Source organism: Chiloscyllium plagiosum, unplaced genomic scaffold (genome assembly GCF_037043375.1).
Source record: "Chiloscyllium plagiosum isolate Xiang-an unplaced genomic scaffold, Cpla_swu_hap1 HiC_scaffold_10, whole genome shotgun sequence".
In the NCBI taxonomy this organism is placed as follows: domain Eukaryota; kingdom Metazoa; phylum Chordata; class Chondrichthyes; order Orectolobiformes; family Hemiscylliidae; genus Chiloscyllium; species Chiloscyllium plagiosum.
In genome coordinates, this window is record NW_028270148.1 from 31597688 (window position 1) to 31618404 (window position 20717).

Sequence of the window (20717 nt, forward strand, 5' to 3'; positions counted from 1 at the left end):
CTAAATTTGTGTTCCGTGTTATTTTGTCAATTGCAGTGTATGGCAAACCAGTTATTCCTGGGTCCTCTCAGAATTACGTAGGCAATCAGCATCAAAATGACCAGGAGATTAGTAGTACACATTCAAAGAGCCAAGATAAACCAGATGGTCCTGATTCTGAGACTGATAATGCTGCATCTCCAGCAGACCATTCGGAGACTGAACGCATTCCACGACCACTGAGCCCCACGAAGCTCCTGCCTTTTATGTACAATCCATACCGAAATCAGAGTGATGCTGACTTGGAAGCATTAAGGAAAAAACTGTCCAACGCTCCCAGGCCACTGAAAAAGCGTAGCTCAATTACAGAACCAGAGGGACCAAATGGACCTAATATTCAGAAGCTGCTGTACCAGCGCACGACACTGGCTGCTATGGAGACTGGTAGCCCAATGCCATTCTACCAGCCAAAACAACCTGCTCTTTTATCTGCAGAAGCGAATGTTGTTGATGAAAGCACAGATCACGGTATTAAACAAGAGGAAGACTCTCCAGCTGTAACAAATATTCCTTCAGATCAGTCTGAACTAATTCTGAAGAAGGAAGCTGAAACTTCAGATGCTGAAGAACATGTTTCATCTTCTCCACGTGGTTCTTTTCTGGAGGGACAGATACCAACATCTTCTGTTCTATCTTCTGTGGAAGAGCACCAAAGTGAAGATAGCCCACACTCTTCAGAAGAATTAACAGACGAATATCCCCCATACCCCCCACCTCCATATCCTATTACTGGTGAACAGGAGAATGTAGGAGATGATACTTTTAATATGCGCGCACCTGAAATTACTGGACATACCATCTTGCCACCTGTGAGTAGTCCACACTGTTAAGATTTTTGCTGAAAATTTGAAATCATAAATTGATCTCATTTTAGTTTGCACAAATAATTTTGATAGCGATGCAATTTGTATTTTTGACCAGGTGCTTTATTTCTTTCATTTAAATTTCCAAAAATATTAACTTAACTTTCCAATTATCAAATGCAGTTCGTTTTCCTGAATACATGCTTGCTTTTTTTCTAAAATGGAAAGATTTAGACAAAAACACAGACAGTGCTGGAGAAACTCCGATCTGGCAGCATCTGTGGGGAAAGTAACAGTTAACATTTTGAGTTGGTATGTTTCTTAGGTGGAAGCTTAGGTTTATTATCCATTAACATGTAAGCCAGGGATTAGAATGAGGTAGAGAGTTTTAGTTAACCTCAAAAGCAAATCATAGTAGTCATTTAAGATTAATTTTGTTATTCTTATTCAAGAAGAGATATTTAAAGAAAAATTAGTTGAACTGATTAAAGACACTCGGGTGCTGATGCAGCTGGCAGAGTTTCTGTGAAAATGCAATGTGGCTGAAACAGTATTGACCCTGAGACAAAGTAATGGGGCTGAGACAATGATGAAACAAAACACAGGCATTGGACAGGAAATAGTATGGCACTTAGAAAGATAAGTGGAGCCAGGGGCATCATGGATACCTTGCCACTTTTTGAATGTGTTTGTCTAAAACAGACTTTTTTTGGAAGTCAAGTAATGTAGTGCCACTTTTGAATTCATTTTGGGGTCGAGTCTCCCAACATTGGCTCATTATCCATATCATACGGGGAGAATGCGGGTAAGTGGAGTTGAAATGCCCATCAGCCATGATTGAATGGCGGAGTGGACTCGATGGGCCGAATGGCCTTACTTCCGCTCCTATGTCTTATGGTCTTATTAAAAGATCATTGATTAGGACCTCAAGGCTCCTGAGCTTAATTCGTAAAATAATCTGAAGAGTCTGCAGAGTCATACCGGACTCCAAACATTAACTTGATTCTCTCTTTACTGCCAGACCTGCTGAATTTCTCCAGTGTTTTGTGTTTATTTCATATTCCCAGCATTCGCAGAATTTAGCTTTGATATTTTTAACTCCTTTAGCCACTAGTTATTGCTGTACTTTGTTCATTCATGTATAATATGCAAAAAGGTTTCAAAAAGATCTTTTTGAAAATTATGCTTTATTTTGGAATTAGATTATTGTTAGCATTGGTAAATTTTATTACCTATAACCTAGAATTTTGTTTAAAACATTAGCTTGTGATCTAATGGTCCTGAAATGATGCATGTATATGCTAATGGTCCACACTTTCTTTAATGTTCTATATTAGTTACAGCTTTAGTATTAAAGAGAGAACAAAAATACATGTTCTCATTTTGACAAGAACATGGATAAATCTGTATTTTAGAAACATTGCTGATTTGAATTGCACTTTATTTGCTGTGACCCCCTCCTTGGATCAGTATACGTAACTTTCCTTACTGCTGTATCTGAGATAGCTAGCTGCAGTGAAACTTATTAAGCCATTTAATTCTAAACTATTTGGAGCACACTGTTGTAATAGAGATGGGCTCCAGGATAATTTCAAAATTGGCATTTCATCTTATACAGTTCATCTGCATGTCCAAATGAAATGGAGGAAGAAATTTCCTTTATTATTTGGTGCATTTCTTTACTTGTTTCTTTGAAATTGTCTTTTCATTGTTATCTCTTGGTCTTACCTTCACTCTTTCTATTATAGCATCATGGCGTCATAAAGCATAGAAACAGGCCCTTCAGGCCATCATGTCTCTGCCGTCCAACAAACACTAAACTACACCAATCCCATTTACCTGCAGTTGGTCCATCATCTGCTGTGCCCTGACAGTTTAACAGTCACAGGTCAGGTGCCGGAAGACTGGAGGTTGGCTAACATGGTGCCACTGTTTAAGAAAGGTGGTAGGAACAAGCCAGGGAACTATAGACCAGTGAGCCTGACATCGGTGATGAGCAAGTTGTTGGAGGGAATCCTGAGGAACAGGATGAACATGTATTTGGAAAGGCAAGGACTGATTAGGGATAGTCAACATGGCTATGTGCATGGGAAATCATGTCTCACAAACTTGATTGAGTTTTTTGAAGAAGTAACAAAGAAGGTTGATGAGGGCAGAGCAGTAGATGTAATCTATACGGACTTCAGTAGGGCATTCAACAAGGTTCCCATGGAAGACAGGTTGGCGAGGTTAGATCTCACGGAATACAGGGAGAACTAGCTATTTGGATACAGGACTGGCTCAAAGGTAGAAGACAGAGGGTGGTGGTAGAGGGTTGTTTTTCAGACTGGAGGCCTGTGACCAGTGGTGTGCCACAAGGATCAGTGCTGGGTCCACTACTTTTCATCATTTATATAAGTGATATGGATGCGAGCATGAGAGGTACAGTTAGTAAGTTTGCAGATGACACCGCAATTGGACAGCGAAGAAGGTTACCTCAGATTATATTGGGATCTTGATCAGGTGGGCCAATGGGTTGAGAAGTGGCAGATGAAGTTTAATTCAGATAAATATGAGGTGCTGCATTTTGGGAAAGCAAATCTTAGCAGGATTTATACACTTCATGGTAAGATCCTAGTGAGTGTTGCTGAACAAAGAGACCTTGGAGTGCAGGTTCATAGCTCCTTGAAAATGGCGTCACAGGTAGATAGGACAGTGAAGAAGGTGTTTGTTATGCTTTCCTTTATTGGTCAGAGTATTGAGTGCAGGAGTTGGGAAGTCATGTTGCAGATGTACAGGACATTGGTTAGGCCACTGTTGGAATACTGCATGCAATTCTGGTCTTCCTATCGGAAGGATGTTGTGAAGCTTGAAAGGGTTCAGAAAAGATTTACAAGGACATTGCCAGGGTTGGAGGATTTGAGCCATAGGAAGAGGCTGAACAGGCTCGGGCTGTTTTCCCTGGAGCGTCAGAGGCTGGGTTTCCCTGGGTTGCAGGAGTCCGGAGCTAGAGGGCATAGGTTTAAGGTGAGAGGGGAAAGATATAAAAGAGACCTAAGGGGCAACTTTTTCATGCAGACAATGGTACATGTATGGAATGAGCTGCCAGAGGAAGTGGTGGAAGCGAGTACAATTGCAACATTTTAAAGGAATTTGGATGGGTCTATAAATAGGAAGAGTTTGGAGGGATATGGACCGGGTTCTAGCAGGTGGGACTAGATTGGGTTGAAATATCTGGTCAGCATAGACAAGTTGGACTGAAGGGTCTGTTTCCGTCCTGTACATCTCTATGACTCTAAGTACTTAGCCAGATTCTTCCTACATTTTGCGAGAATACTTGCCTCCACCCACCCTCTCAGGCAGCATGTTTCATATATCTACCACCCTGTGGTTGAAAAATAACCTGTCCTCAGATCTGCACTCAACTACTTACTCCTTTTCTTAGACTTATGCCCTCTGGCCTCAGCCATGTCTGCCGTGGGAAAGAGATTCACATGATCTACCTCTGTTTATGCTGCTCATGCTTTTGTATACCTAAATCAGATCCTGCTTTAGCCTCCTCTACTCCAAGGTAAAAAACCTGGCCTATCCAGTCTCTCATAGTAACTGAGTTTTTTCAACCAAGGAAACAATCTAGTGAATCTTTTAGAATAGAATAGAAGCCCTACAGCATGGAAATAGGCCATTCAGCCCAACAAGTCCACACTGACCCTCTGAAGAGTAACCCACCCAGACCCCTACCACTCTATATTTACCTCTAACTAATGCATCTGACCTACACATTCCTGAACACGATGGGCAATTTAGCATGGCCAATCTACCTGACTTGCATATGTTTGCATTGTGGGAGGAAACCAGAGAAAACCCATGCGGACACTGGGAGAATGTGCAAACTCCACACAGACAGTCACCCAAGGCTGGAATTGAACCCGGTCCCTGATGCTGAGAGGCAGCAATGCTAACCACTGAGCCACCGTGCGCCCCCCCGGTCTCCTGTGCATCCTCTTCAAAACAATCACATCCTTCCAATAGTGTGGCAACGGGAACTGCACAGAGTATTCTATTTGTGACTGAGTCAAAGTTTTATAAAGTTGTCACAAGACTGACTTGCACCTATATTCTCTTCCCCAGTTAATGAAGACAAGCATCCCATATGCCTTTTTTCTCCATCTTGTCAGCCTGTGCTGAGACCTTTTAGGGATCTATGGACTTGTACACCAAGAACCCTTTGTTCCTCGATACTTCCAAGGGATCGACCATTCCTTGTGCTTTACCTTCCTTCATTAGGCCTCCCAGAATGTATCACCTCACACTTATCAGGAATAAATCCATCTGCCATTGCTGTGCCCAATTTACCAGCTGATCAATATCAGGCTGTAGACTGAGAACATTCTCTTCACTGTCAAGACCATCACCAATTTTCGGATCATCTGCAAGCTTACAACTTCTAACTTTTACACTCACATCCAAGTCATTAATGTAAATAACAAACTACAAGGGTCCCATAACAAAACATGGGGAACACCACTGATCACAAGCTTCCAATTACAAATATGGCCCTTCACCATGACTCTTTGCCTTCTGTTTGTTAGCCAGTTTTGGATCCAGTTTGCCATACTGCCTTGGATTCCATGGGCTCTTAACATTTGAATTATCCTTCCATGTGAGACCTTGTCAAAGGTTTTACTAAAGTTCATGTAAACCATATCATGTAAACCATGTGGGCGGCACGGTGGCACAGTGGTTAGCACTGCTGCCTCACAGCGCCAGAGACCCGGGTTCAATTCCCGACTCAGGCGACTGACTGTGTGGAGTTTGCACATTCTCCCCGTGTCTGCGTGGGTTTCCTCCGGGTGCTCCGGTTTCCTCCCATCATCCAAAGATGTGTGGGTCAGGTGAATTGGCCACGCTAAATTGCCCGTAGTGTTAGGTTAAAGGGGTAAATGTCGGGGTGGATTGCGCTTCAGCGGGTCGGTGTGGACTTGTTGGGCCGAAGGGCCTGTTTCCACACTGTAATGTAATCTAATATCAACTGTATTGCATTCAGTATCTTTTCCAAAAAAGCTTCAGAAGAAGCTTCAGTGGAATCTCACTTCACTGCCATAATGGACAAGTAATGGAATTTGACAGGTTTTGTTTTAGATTAGATTACCTACAGTGTGGAAACCAGTCCATACCAACCATCCAAAGAGTAACCCACCTAGACCCATTCCCCCACCCTATATTTAATGCACCCAAAACTATCAGCAATTTAGCATGGCCAATTCATTTAGCCTACACATTTTTGGGTTGTAGGAGGAAACCCACACAGATACGGGGAAAATGTGCAAACTCCATACAGCCTCTGCATTAAACCCGGGTCTCCGGTGCTGTAAGGCAGCAATGCTAACCACTGAGCCACCGTGCTGCTGGTCCGTGATGGAGAACCTGGCAAAATAAAACCTTGAATGGAATGTAACATAGAATGGATTTTTCAATCCAGTGATCATCCCATATAAATGTACAACCATAACAATATAACTTGGACATATAAGTCTGTAAAACACTTTTTTGTTGTTTTTCTAATTTATGGTGTAGGACCTTAAAGATTATTTGACATGTTTTTCTTTTATTCTAATACAAAGAACTCTTATTCAAAAGTATGCCATAGAAAACTGAATTTTATAAAGTTGAAAATATATTGTGTACATTATCACCTCCCAAGTTTTTTCATATTTTTTATTATTAAATGAGAAGAGTGTGCCATTGGCAAGACCAGAAATTATTTCCCATTCATCTCGAATCGCTGCTGACTATATGGTGTTGGTGCATTAACAGTGCTGTTTGTAAGTTTCTAAGATTGGAATCCAGTGATAGTGAAGGAATGGCAATATAGTTCCAAGTCAGGGTGGTGTGTGGCTAGGAAGAAAAGCTGCATGGGTTCCCATGATCCTCCTTCCCTCATGCAAATGAAATAAGAATAAGAATCAGAATTTCTGATCCATGATTCATTGCTTACCAATCTGGTCATCATCCCATAAATGATTTTCAAAGATTGCTGGGTAAATTAGTAACTTCTGTTTTTTTTTCCCCACCATCACCTTCACTAAAAGCTTTGAGTCACTGGTATAGTTTTAGAGATACTGACCTACGATATACCATGATTCATTCAATTTTTCAGTCTTGTTTGATAGCACTCCTGTGAAGCACCTTCAGATGTCTTACTACCATAGATTTTCTGCATAAATGTAGCTGCTTGTTGCTGACCAAGGTAGAGAATGGAAGCATTATATGACATCATCACCATCAATTTGAATCATATGCATATCTGGTCTGCCCTATACCTCCCACACACTCTTCCAACAATGGTCACTGAACAGTGATTGCATTTGTAAAATAGCTTGGCAATTGTTTTCCCTTCTTAAGTTTGGGCTGTTAAGGTATATTTTTGTTTGCCAATCTTAACTCAGACCTTAAGTCCGTTCAGACTTCACTAACTTGTAGGGCTCAGTTGTTCACATGTAAACTTCTTGAGCTATTGGGGCAAGATTGGACAGACAATGGCACATGATACCATTCCTGGACTTGTAATCCAGAGACCCAGGTAATGCTCAAATGACTTTGGTTCAAATTCCACCATGGCAGATGGTGAAATTTGAATTTGAAAAAATGTCTGAAATTAAAACTCTCTCGATCCCTATGAAACTGTTGTCGATTTTTGTTATTAAAAAAAAATCTGATTGACTCATGTCCTTTCGGAAGGAAATACCTCGTTTGCCCACGTGTAATTTCAGACGCCCAACGGTGTAATTGACCTTCAACTTCCCTTTGAAATGGCCTCGCTGGCAATTTAATTGTAACAATTGCTATGAATCAAAAAAAGGAATGAAACTCAATAGATAACCTGACATTGATCTCGTCACCAGAAACGATGACAACAGATATAGTCCTGTCAACCCTGCAAAGTCAGCCTTCGTAACTCCTGGGAACTAGTGCCAAAATTGAGAGAACACTCAAACTAGTTAGTTAAGTAATATCTTGCTAATGAGTACGAGCTATGGTTCCGTGAGAATGACTATCCCAGACAGCACCATCACCATCCCAGCAAAGTTGTCATGGTTTTCAGTCAGGGTGGAGTTACTCTGGACATTGTCAACGTTGACTCTGGACCCCATGAAGTCTCATGGCATCAGGTGAAATATGAGTAAGGAAACCTTTTTCCGATTACCACTTTATGCTCCCTACTACCTCCCTTTCTTCTGTTAATGAATGAGTGCTCCTTCATGTTGACCACCACTTGGAGGAGACACTGAGGGTGGCACAGGTGCAGAATGTATTTTGGGATAGCAACTTCAACGTCCATCACCAGGAGTGGTTCGGCAGCACCACTACTAATGGAGCTGGTAAGAGTTCTAATGGACATTGCTGCTGAATTGGATGTGCAGCAAATGGTGAAGGCAGCAACAAGAGAGAAATACATTCTCGGCCTCATCACTAATTTTTCTGCCTCAGACAGATGTGACTTTATCAATTTGATAAGAGTGACCACCATACAGTCCTTGTGGAGTTGAAGCATTATATTCCCATTGTGGATGCACGAGAATGTGTGGTGTGCTAGTAACATTCTGTTAATTGGGATAAATTTTGAATAGATTGAGAACTCAAGACTAAATGTCTACGAAACATTGTGGATAATCAGCTTTGTGCAGATTTGCACTGAAATTATCTGCAACCTCATAACCTGGCATATCCCACTCTAGTGTTACCAAGTCAGGAAATCTGTCTTGCTTGAATGAAGAGTGCAGATGGGCATCCCAGGCCCAGTACCAGGCATACATGAATACAAGGTGTTAATCTGGTGAAAATACAACTTTGCATGGCGAATGGCATAAACAACGAGTACTGGACAGGGCTAAATGATTCCACCATCAATCGCGCTCTGGTCCTGCCGCATTCAATCATGAGTTGTGGAGAATTAAATAACTCACTGGAGGAGAAGGCTGTATGAATATCCCCATCCTGATCTGTGGGGAACCCCACCGCAAAAGAGAAAACCTGAGAATTTGTACGAGTTGTCAACTCAGAGGTGCTTATTGGGTAATCAAAATCAGTTTGGGGGAAAACATTCTGCCAGTCGGAGTCATATAAAGGAAGATGACTGTGTCTCTTGGACGTCAGTCATCTCTGCAGGAGAGCCTCTGGGTATGTCCTAGACCCAATCATCTTTAGTTGCTTCATTGGTGACTTTCCCTCTGTTACGAAATCAGACATGGGGATGTTTGCTGGTGACTGTAATGTTTAGCACCGTTCGTGACACTTCAGATATTGTAGCAGTCCATGCTCAAATGCAGCAAGACTTGAACATATCTCGGCTTGGGGAGTAATGTGGCAAACAACAGTACCACACAAGTAATAGACAATGACCGTCACCAACCATAGAGTATCCAACCATTGCCCCTTAACATTCAGTGACATTACCATTGCAGCATCCCTCACCATCAACATACTGGGTTTACCATTGATCTGAAACTGAACTGGACTAACCATATAAATACTGTAGCTACAAGGACCGGTCACAGGCTCTCAATCCTGCATCTCTTGATTCCCCAAAGCCTGTCCACCAACTCCAAGAGAAAAATGTGATGGAATGAGTGCAGCTCCAACAATACTGAAGAAACTTGACAACATTTAGGAAAAATAAACCTGCTTGGTTGACAACATATTTACAAACAGTCACTCTCTCAACCACCGGCACATTTTCACTGCAAAAATTTACCAAGTATTGTTTAGACAGCATCTTCAGAATCCACAACCACTGCCATCTAGGAAGATAGGGCAACTGTTACATGGGAACGCTTGCAAGTTCCCTCCAAGACATTCATCTCCTGCCTTGGGATTACATTGGGGCAAGCCTGAGGATTGCAGATGCTGGAGATCAGAGTCCTATGTTTCTGATGAAAAGCTTATGCTCGAAACGTTGACCTTCCTTGTTAGGTTTTTTTCCTGAGGTTTCATACAGGAGATGCAATTCACACACACCAACTTATGCAAACAGTTAAAGTTTATTAAGGCTTGTTACAAGATAGGTAACCACTTTTGACACTCTTCACAGGCATGCAAAGTCGAGTCAAAGTGAGGCCCTGAACAAAGAAAACATAACCCCTTTATACAGGTCAGTTGGTCACGCTCACGGTTACTTTGGCCATTCTCCCACAGTCACATGCCATTCAAGAAAACCCCTCAGCCACTCCCTCATAGTCACATGTTACCCCAGGTATGATGGTGTGATGAGACCATCCTCTGAGATAATGTAAATGCCCTAATTCTGGGGAATCGTTATGCAGATGATTTCCTGACTCAGTGATTTCCCAAGACAATGTCGGTGTGATATACCAAGCTTCAGGGGATGGCTAGAAAGCATTTCTTAATGGAAGAGATTGAATGATAGTTTAATTTGATAATAGTAGGGGGAGTAGGAGCAAATGGCTGTCTAAATGGAATGGAAGTCATCCGCATTCTTGCATGAATGTCGTCCCCACTGAGAGAGAGTGCAGCTAAACTCTTTACTATTACATTAATGTCCAGAGAGAGAACACAATTTAATCTTGTAACATTATGTTCTGCCCCTCAGATGCTGCCTGACTTGGCTATGCTTTTCTAGCGCCACACTTTTTGACTTGGGAATATGTCACCATTTCTTCACCTTTTGCTGAATCAAAATTCTGGAACTCCCTCCCTAGTCGCACTGTGGATGTATCTACATCACATGGGCTACAGTGATTCTAAAGGGCAGCTCACCATCACCACAAATGCCTGAAGGGCAACCAGGGATATGAAAACATAATTGGACCAGCCAGCAAAGCCCATATCTCCTAAGGAAATAAACTAAAGCTCCGCAGTGACTTGTACATGTGCTATTGGTTATTGCTAAGAGCCCAAATTATGTCTTGCACTCGACCCTTTGGGCAGAAGTATAATTCATTGCCTAGTTGTTCATGTCCCAATTTTTATTTTGTTTTTGTTGGTTTCAGGGAAAGAGGACAAATCTGAAAAAGCTAGGCTCAGAACGTATTGGTCATGGAATGAGGGTTAAGTTCAATCCTCTAGCACTGTTGCTTGATTCTTCTCTGGAAGGTGAATTTGATCTAGTCCAGCGCATTATTTATGAGGTATGTTATGACCTTTGATGTCACTTGATATAAAGTGTGTTTAAATTTTCATTCTACCCAGTTTTACTGGATCTGGAACAATTTGAACTGAAACCCAGACAAAGGGCTTTGTTTTATTCTTGGGGTTGAATGCATTCTGCTCAATTGCTGTGAAGCTGGGTTGATGGCAAAGGGTGTGGGGGTCAAACATGAAGGGTGTGCAACCTTAACTCTACCCTTTGTTGAGTAACTAATTAGTTCTTATCCCAGCTATTCCTTTAAAGGGCACCTGCCCACTCCTTGCAACTGCTGGCTATTCACAAAGTTGATAGATTGCAGTTTTGGCATTGCTGCCAATGTCTGTGGTCACTTCTGGGACTGCACCTTGAAAAGGAGGATGCTAAAGAAGAATACCATCCTCCCAACCAAGCAAAACAGGACAGTTGTTGTTACTGAAGGAAAGTCAGTGTTGCCATGCAGTCTTCCATGTGCTAAGGATGCCAGAAGAGAATCCCAAACTTGAACCACCGCTGTTCACGGATGGTCTCTCGACATTTAGACAGCTCACCCACCACTCAGAAAGTGCCAACAGTGGCAGCAAGAAGCTATAAGGACAACTATCCTCCATTTTCTTACTGCTAATAAAATGTCATGGTAGCAGAAAGATGGTGGAAACTCCACTCCCACCTACCCATGATATTCTTTAGCCTCTCGCTGCACCCACAAAGGGCTGGAAAACTTAGCCCAGTGTTTATCTTTTATGCTTGATGGTTTCCTGCCAAGTATTATTTGCATGTGAGTCTTTTACCCCTACTTGACAGAATAAGGAGCATTGTGGGCAACTTGATTTAGAATGAATTTAATGCACATAATTAGTTTCATTCTTGGAAAAGCTGTAAACTATATGCTAATTTTTCAGAACTGATTTTCAAAATATTGAAGAACTCAGTTGGAAAACAGTTGCTGAGTATGGACTTTATTTCTCAATTTATCTGGACAATGCAGATGTCTCTAATTTGTTGTTGAATTGTGTTGGAAATTGTTCTAGTGTCAAGTATGTAACCGAGGAACATTGTATTTGTTACTAATGATTGTGGTTGCGCAATCACAATCAATTTTTGTCGTTAATGGTTTAAAAAATCAGTACATTATTGTTTGTAATCTGTTTTTCTCGTATAGGTAGAGGATCCTAGCCAAGCAAATGATGAAGGAATTACAGCCCTACATAATGCTGTCTGTGCAGGTCACACAGAAATTGTGAAGTTCTTAGTACAGTTTGGGGTAAATGTTAATGCAGCAGATAGTGATGGATGGTGAGTTGGAAAATAAATATGGTTGATATTTGTTGAGTCGCATGGTTATTTAATTCCAAGTGTATAATCACATTTTGTACAACAGCTGGAGCATGTTCTTTCAGCATTGTGGGGGACTGTTTCTCAAAATACGTTTTTTATCAGAAAACTCAGTAGTTTAACAGAATTACATTGAATTTCTAAACAATAGGTAGTGCTTGAAGATATAAAATATAGTAAATGAAATATGTTTGGAGAAAATAGTTCTTTTAGTTATTGCATATGGTTTGAATTTTCCTTCAGTTATTCTCTCACGCACCCCATTCATTTTATGGTTACAATTATTGCAGAATTGAACATTATGAACAGATGGTGGCTTCTTTCATAATTGGATTCATGTCAGAATTGCTGAACTAAGAGTATTCAATTCTTACCTTGTGTTAATAAAGCCATCTCCTGATATCTTTGTGATATCTTTTCATTATTGAAAATATGCGGAAGTAATTTTTATGCACTGTTAATATTTTAGGAGAAAGCATGTGCAATTGTTTAAAAAGCCCGTTTCTACCATTAAATAATTCCAGATAATAAAACCTATATTTTAATAGTTAGGTACATGGAAGCAAACTGTTCATGCTCACAAGTTGATTTTTCCAAGGGGTCCAAAACTGTACTTGATTTTGATTATTTTTAGATTTGTTCGTCTGTATGCGCACTTACCAATCAAAATTCGATAGAGAAACAAGCTTTTGCTTCTCCTAAAATGTAATTTAAACTCTGTACTTAAGGCCAACTTATTTTCGGTGTACACTGTCAGAATTTTTGGAGTATTTAATTTAATCATGTTAACTTTTGCTTCTCATTTGTAAGGGAGAAAATAAAATCTGCTAATATTGAGCTCATTACTTACAAGCTTTTTACAAAGTTGTTTGTCTGAGACACACATCATTCAGTGAAAGAACTGTGCTATGAGTGTCCTTGAGAGTTCCAATTCCACTTGTTCTTTGCAAGGATGTGTACTCTTCCGGTTCTCCAAATTAGGATAAGTTTGCTATTGAAATGGAGTCGTTCAAATGTTGTGAAGCTAAAAGCCTGCTATTGTTTTGTCTTGAAATACAGACTTCTACGGTAAAATACTGAATCACTTTTAAATAGCAGTTTAAGTATCTATGCTCTGTATTTAGATTAGATTAGATTACTTTAGATTAGATTAGATTAGATTACTTACAGTGTGGAAACAGACCCTTCGGCCCAACAAGTCCACACCGACCTGCCAAAGCGTAACCCACCCAGACCCATTCTCCTACATTTACCCCTTCACCTAACACTACGGGCAATTTAGCATGGCCAATTCACCTAACCTGCACATTTTTGGACTGAGAGAGGAAACCGGAGCACCCGGAGGAAACCCACGCAGACACGGGGAGAATGTGCAAATTCCACACAGAGAGTCGCCTGAGGCGGGAATTGAACCTGGGTCTCTGGCGTTGTGAGGCAGCAGTGCTAACCACCATGCCACCATGCTGCCCACAAACCTCAACTTTGTACGCCTCAAAAATAATGTAGTCTAAACATAGATTTTGTTGTGCTCATAAAAATATTAACATGAAAAATAATCAAATTAGGTTAAAATAAGTAATCTCAAATTCTAACATGGCAAAACAAAAGAGCTAATCTAGGAGAATGAGGCCATATGTTTGGGATTTGGAGATCGAGTATCCTTCAACTGTTCATGTATCATTGACTATGAAGAACTCGAGAGTCTGTGGTAAGATTATTACCAAGCTGAATAAGAGAAGTGCAAGGGTAGATTTAAAAAAGAATAAAATTATCAGCTAACAGAAAAGGAACCCACAAGTCTCTTATAAATTGCAGTACAGTAAAAAGATAGTCACAAGAAGGTTAGAGTGATTAGGGATCTGAAAGGAGATCACTTATGGATACAGAGAGCAATGCTGAAGTATTAAATGAATATTTTAAAGTCTTATCAAGAATTGAGTATGTCCACACCGAACTGTATCACCCCATTTCTGACCTTACAGTGGAGACAAGGTGAAGCAGCTGAAGATATTTGGCCATAGGGTGACCAATCTTTTAAGTACTCTTTCTTTATATTTGTCCTGTCCTGTGTATTAACTGTCTACTTCTTTACTGGTATATTGACAGCATTGACTGTTCTCATGATGACACAACTGGACTAGCCATATAAATAGAAGAGCAGGTCAGAGGCTAGGAATTCCGTGGCAAGTAACATTCCTCCTGACTCCATAAAGTCTGTTCATCATCTATTAAGTGGAAGTCAAGAATATGATCCAATTCTCCCACTTGCCTGGATGAATGCTGCTCCAACAACACTTGAAGCTTGACACTGTCCAGGACAAAGCAGCACCCTGATTGGCACCATACAAGCATTTAGTCCCTCCACCAATGCAGTAGTATGTACCATCTACAAGATGCACCTTCAACAGTGCCTTTCCATATTTGCAAACTCTGCTATGTAAAGCATAAAGGTAGTTGGTGAAGGGGAGCACCACCACCTGCAAATTCCCTCCAATTCACACACCGTTCCAACTTGGAAATGTGTTGTCATTCTCTTTGGTTGATGGGTCAAAATCCTGGAATTCATCCTTTAACAGCAATGTTGGTATACCTATATCACAAGAATCACAATGATTCAAGAAGGCAGTTCACCTTCCTGCAGAAATTTAGGGATGGGCAATAAATCCTGGCTTAGCCAGCCATGTTTCTATCCAGTAAATGAAAATGGGGATAGAAATGACTGATTTGATCCATCCTACTTATGTGAGAGACATAAGGGTAATGATTACAGGGTCTCTAATAACAATCTTCCAGTTTTTTCTTCAATTTGAGAATGTGGCCAAGCCGGTAGAGGATTTTATATGTTAAGTCACTGTGCAAAAAATAGAAGGTAAACCCAGCAGTGACCTGTCAGTCAGCCTAAGATCAGTGATTGGGAAACTTCCAGAGACAATCCATGGCAAAGTCTAAAAATAAAAGCTTTCAAGTTTTGTTAGAGGTAAATCATGTTTGAATAGCTTGATTGAATTATAGAGTCAAAGAGGTGTACAGCATGGGAACAGACCCTTCGGTCCAACTTGTCCATGCCGATCAGATAGCCCAACCCAATCTAGTCCCAACTGCCAGCTCCAGGCCCATATCCCTCCAAACTCTTCCTAATCGTGTACCCATCTAGATGCCTTTTAAATGTTGCAATTGTACTATCCTCCATCACTTCCTCTGGCAACTCATTCCCAACACATACCCCCTCTGCATGAAACAGTTGCCCCTTAAGTCCCTTTTCTATCTTTCCCCTCTCACCCTAAACCTATGCCCTCTAGTTCTGGGCTCCCCCAACCCCAGGGAAAAGACCTTGTCTATTTATCCCTCATGATTTTATAAACCTCTATAAGGTCACCCCTCAGACTCCAACACTCCAGGGAAAACAGCCCGAGCCTATTCAACCTCTCCCTATAGCTCAAATCTTCCAACCTTGGCAACATCCTTGTAAATCTTCTTTTGAAACAACAGAAAGGATTAATTAGAGCAAGATGGTTCTTCATGGTACGTGTGGACTGAAAAACCAGATAATTGGTAAATTAAAACATTGGAATTAAAGAGCCATTGGCACGATGCAAAATTGATAGAGGGTGAAAAAGAATAAGGTGTTAGTGTCCTCTTACATTTCAGACTGGCGGGAATTATGAAGTCATGTTCCCGTGGGATGATCTGGAATGAATAGCAATATGGTGAAAGTATATTCAGCAGTAACATTGAAAAGAAATTGAGTATAAACGTGAAGCTTTCTTTCACGGCTATTGGGGATAAAAAGCAGGGGGAGAGTAGGATTAATTGGATGGAACCAACCCATGCGCAATGGGTACTCTGTGCATCACTCTATGATTGGGAATAATTTAATGTGTCTCACCTGATGATTCCAGATACTGTTCATGATGACTGTGTTAAGAAAGCTCTCTTACCTTTTTCTTTCAGATTGAGCAAAAGCTTGTGAGAAAAGTGAATCTTTAAAACATGTTTAAGTTTACTAAATATCACTAACTCTTAATTTCCTTCTTTAGGACCCCTTTGCATTGTGCAGCCTCCTGTAATAATGTGCAAGTTTGCAAGTTCCTAGTTGAATCTGGGGCAGCAGTATTTGCTACAACCTACAGTGACCTGCAGACTGCTGCTGATAAATGTGAGGAAATGGAGGAGGGTTATATCCAATGCTCTCAGTTTCTATATGGTATGTGTTGTGGTATTTGATGGACTGTTATTTGGGCATAATATGAAAATATCAATGTACTGAAATGCTGTTCTTTTGTTTATATAGTTAGTATTCCTTAGTGTTTTGTACTCATACAGAATGAAATTTGAAAACCAGGACCCATATATGATGACATATACACTTTGCTAAACACTAAAATTGCACTAGTTAAACGAGTTTCATTAGGCAAAGTTATTGAAGAGCCATTGCGCATCAGAAAAGTTCATAACAATTTGAAAGTGTGGCCCTTTTGCAATCTCCAATCAGGTGTACCCAAAATAGTAATCACCACTCTGTTGACAAAGACTCTTAAACAAATGGTGTATGTCCAACTGTGGCCTTGCTGTACTTAATCTATTTCTATCTATTGCCATAATTGCTTATTTCTATTTCTTAATACTGTCTGCTTTTTGCCCTTCATTTCCTGAAACCCTGCTCCATAGTTTAGTTGGAGAAAGTGAGGAAGCGTTATCCTCTACCATTTCCGCCACCAACAATCAGACCCCACCAGCAGAGAGATATTTCCCACCCCACTCCTATCAGCATTCCGCAAAGACTAGTACCTCTGTGATTCTCTCGTTAGGTCCATTCCCCCCCAACCAGCCCATCCTCCACTTCTGGCACCTTTCCTTGCCTTTACAGGAGTTGTAAATCCAGTGCCCACACCTCCCTCCTCACCTCCATCCAAGGCCACAAAGGATCCTTCCACGTCTGGCAGAAATTTTCCTGTCCATTCTTCTACTATGTCCATTGCTCTCGATGTGGTCTCCACTACACCGGGGAGACAGGATGCCAACTCACAGAACATTTCTAGTATGCGCACCAAACAACCCCGTCGCCCTGTGGTTGACCACTTCAACTCCCCCTCCCACTCCATCAAGGACATGCTAGTGCTGGGCCGCCTCCACCACCAAATCCAAGCAACTTGACGCTTGGAGGAAGAACCACATAGCATCAACGTCAACTTCACCAGTTTGCTCATCTCCCCTCCCCCCCCCACCCCCACCACCTCATCACAGATCCAAATCTCTAACTCGGCACCGCCCTCTTGAGCTGTCCTTCCTTTCCATCTTCCTTCCCACCTATCCGCTCCACCCTCCCTTTTGACCTATCACCATCACCCCCTACCTGCATCTCCTTATTGCCTTCCCAGCTACCTTCCCATTCCCACCGTCCTACTTATCTCTCAGCCCTCTTCTCCACCAATTCCACCCCCTCCCTGCCCCCCGGTTTTATAATCTTGACTCTCACACATCCATCCCAAGCTGCATTTTCAATCCTCTAATTTTCTGTGCACCCACACTGTCCAATGGTGACAGTTCTCAGCTTCATTAGCTTAGCTATGTGGTATGTTTTCCTTTAACACATATACATTGTTACAACTCTGCTTTTCTTAATTTCTTCCTGATGCCCTACTCCATGGTATAGTTGTCTTCTGTCTTGATTTCTTGTTTCCACTGTTCTACAATTTCAGTCAACAATTCTGACACTTTTGCTTCTGCTCTTTCCATTTCTAAGTACATTCCATGGGCCAAATATGTTATCTCAATGCATACTATTATTTTGTTTTGTGGTTTCATGTATATTAACTACTACTGACTGAAGCAATACCCATGGTTCTTTGTAACTTGGGGAGCTGTTCTTCATGAACATTATGCAAGAATAATTTGGATTGTCTGAGCTGTCTACCTATTGGTTAATAAGCCTTTCTTGAAATTGCCCATATTACAGATGCAAAATGGGTATGACATGATGGACAAAGTAGCCTTTCATTACATGTTAGAAGTGTGCCTAATACCACAAGCAGGTCTTGTAATGTTGAGTTGCTTTGATTTGAGTGCTGTTGGTTCACTGTGTTCAGGAGAATGTCTTATTTTATTGTGACTTATTTTGTTACAGGAGGATTTGATTGTAGGAATAAAGATATCACACTGCATTTGAGTACATCCTGTTACAGGACATACTTGCCATTGAGGGGTGCAGCAGAGGTGCACCAAACTAATTGCTGGGGGAGAAGGACTGTCTTGTGAGGAAATTTGCTGGTTTAGAGCAGAGTGGTTACTTCCTTCAAGTATGAATTAGAGAAACTTATGGGAGGGGGGAGGCTGCAGAAAGGGTGTTTCTTTTTGTTGGGTGTTCTGTAGAGCTAGGGAACAGGGTCTCAGAATATGGTGCAGGCTATTTAAGAGTAAGTTGATGTTTTTCTTCAGTCGCAGAGGGTTGAATCATTGAAAATGCCCCAGAGAACTGTGCAGGTTCAGTCTTTGGGTGTGTTCAAGACTGAGATCAATAGATTTCTACATAAGAAATCTTGGAATATAAAGGTAGTGTTGGAAAATGGTTTTGAAGGTGAAGATGAGTCATGATCTCATTGAATGGCAGAAGGGGTTCAGAGGACTGAATGGCCTACTCCTGCTTCTATTTCTTATGTTCTTAACCATTGATCCTCAAAGGAACCGTCACCAACATGAAAAGTATTTTTTTTAAATTAACTCCAAGTGACATGTAAAGCGTCAAGAACAGTTGCGCATGTGTATTTGGTCCATACTGTTTTCCTTAACAAGTACATGACTGCTCTTGATGCTTTTCTAGCCGTTGGCAGGAACTTGGATCTTTTAAAAAGGCTTTTTAATATATGGTGTAATGAAGATTCATGGTTTTACTTGGAAACTTTTGTTTTGAAGTTGAAGAAAATTAATAGCTTTATGTTTGACTTACTGGAAGAAGAACAATGTTATTGGATTTTGTGTGGTGCAAGTAAGCCTGGAAATTTTTGTTTACGTTTAATGAGGTAGTTAAATTCTTGAGGTGAACAGTCAGTGCTATAGATTTTTTTTGAAAAGGCAGAAGCCGCGTGACAGGAATCCAGTGACACAAAGTCAGAACAATCCTGAACAGCAGAAGTGCTGTTAATTGAGCAGTGTGCAGGCAGTCATGACTAAAGCAAAGTCCTGAGTGCCTTAGAAGTTAGTAAGAAAAGCTGGAGAATCAGAAGACTTTAAAACATGAATGAGCAAGACATCCTATCAGGCTGTTGAGAATATAGATTAAGGAATGCGTGCTGAGATTTTAGTTTGTTTCAGGGTCTCCGGAAGAGGCAATAATGAAAGGAAATAGCATTGAGTGAATACAAAAGTTTTCCAAACAGAAACCAAAAGCAACACTGCCACCTGAGCAAGGGGGCTTGGCAAATTGGCAAGGTGATCTTTCAGAGATTTTGATATCTGCAGTGTTGTTGTAAGAGAGTTCAATCTTTCTCTCTGATATTCAAAATAAGATTGTTTCAAGTAGTTGCTACATAGTGTAATACAATATTTTTCTTTTATTTAATTAACTTTTCTGTTCTTTTATTACAAATAATTGGTAGCCTCTTGTGAATATGTTCAGTAACCACCGCGGTAAATGAAAAGAAAAATAAAACTTATCTCTCAAGCCAGTCCTCACTCTAGGATCTGCTTGTCCAGTATTAACATCATTTGGGATCATGACAGTCTCGCACTATATTGGAACTTGCAATGTAAATGTTTCCCAAGGGAATTCCAATGTTCATGTTCAATTCTTGCATGTGTATTTTTCCAGTAATAGCAATAAGTAATTGGAATTCCACTGTAGTACCTCAGTGTCGCTCTGTGACAGTAGAAACTGATAATGTTCTTATTTTGTTTCTAAGCATTCATATGTTGGATTTCTGCACTTTAGAAGCTTTATTGTTCATTTCCAATAATCCAGCAGAAGTGTTTGACTTTTGACTTAAACTGTGAACTGAGACTGTCTAGTTTTGATCTATATATCAGGAGCCTATGAAATGTTTCTGGGAAATTAATCCTGTAATTGGCTTGGTAGAGAAGTAAAACTACTGAAATATATGTTTGCTTCTTCCTTCAGGTGTGCAAGAGAAAATGGGCATAATGAACAGAGGAGTAGTGTATGGTCTGTGGGATTATGACTCTCAAACTGAAGATGAGTTATCATTTAAGGAAGGAGACTGTATGTCAATTATCCAGCGAGAAGATGAAGTTGAGATTGAATGGTGGTGGGCACGACTAAATGATGGGGAAGGATATGTGTCGCGCAACTTACTTGGTGTAGGTTTTTCCAAGAATAAGACCTGGTTTTTTTTTTTGTGATGTTATTAATTTATTGTGGTGAAATATTGAAAGGGAACCAATTAGTGTAGGGGAACCGAAATGGT

At 40.7% G+C, this 20717-nt stretch overlaps 1 protein-coding gene across 2 annotated transcripts in view; it reads left to right on the forward strand.

Moving 5' to 3' along the window:
* LOC122552713 (apoptosis-stimulating of p53 protein 2-like) overlaps positions 1-20717 on the forward strand; it is a 117491-nt gene that overhangs the window by 88719 nt on the left and 8055 nt on the right. The window contains exons 13-17 of one of the 2 annotated variants that reach the window (XM_087991255.1): positions 37-848; positions 10832-10969; positions 12128-12261; positions 16338-16504; positions 20411-20610. In XM_087991255.1, the coding sequence (XP_087847381.1) occupies positions 37-848; positions 10832-10969; positions 12128-12261; positions 16338-16504; positions 20411-20610 (1451 nt within the window). Of the gene's footprint in view, positions 1-36; positions 849-9912; positions 9952-10831; positions 10970-12127; positions 12262-16337; positions 16505-20410; positions 20611-20717 lie in introns of those variants that run through there. The other variant, XM_043695612.2, reaches the window with a different exon arrangement.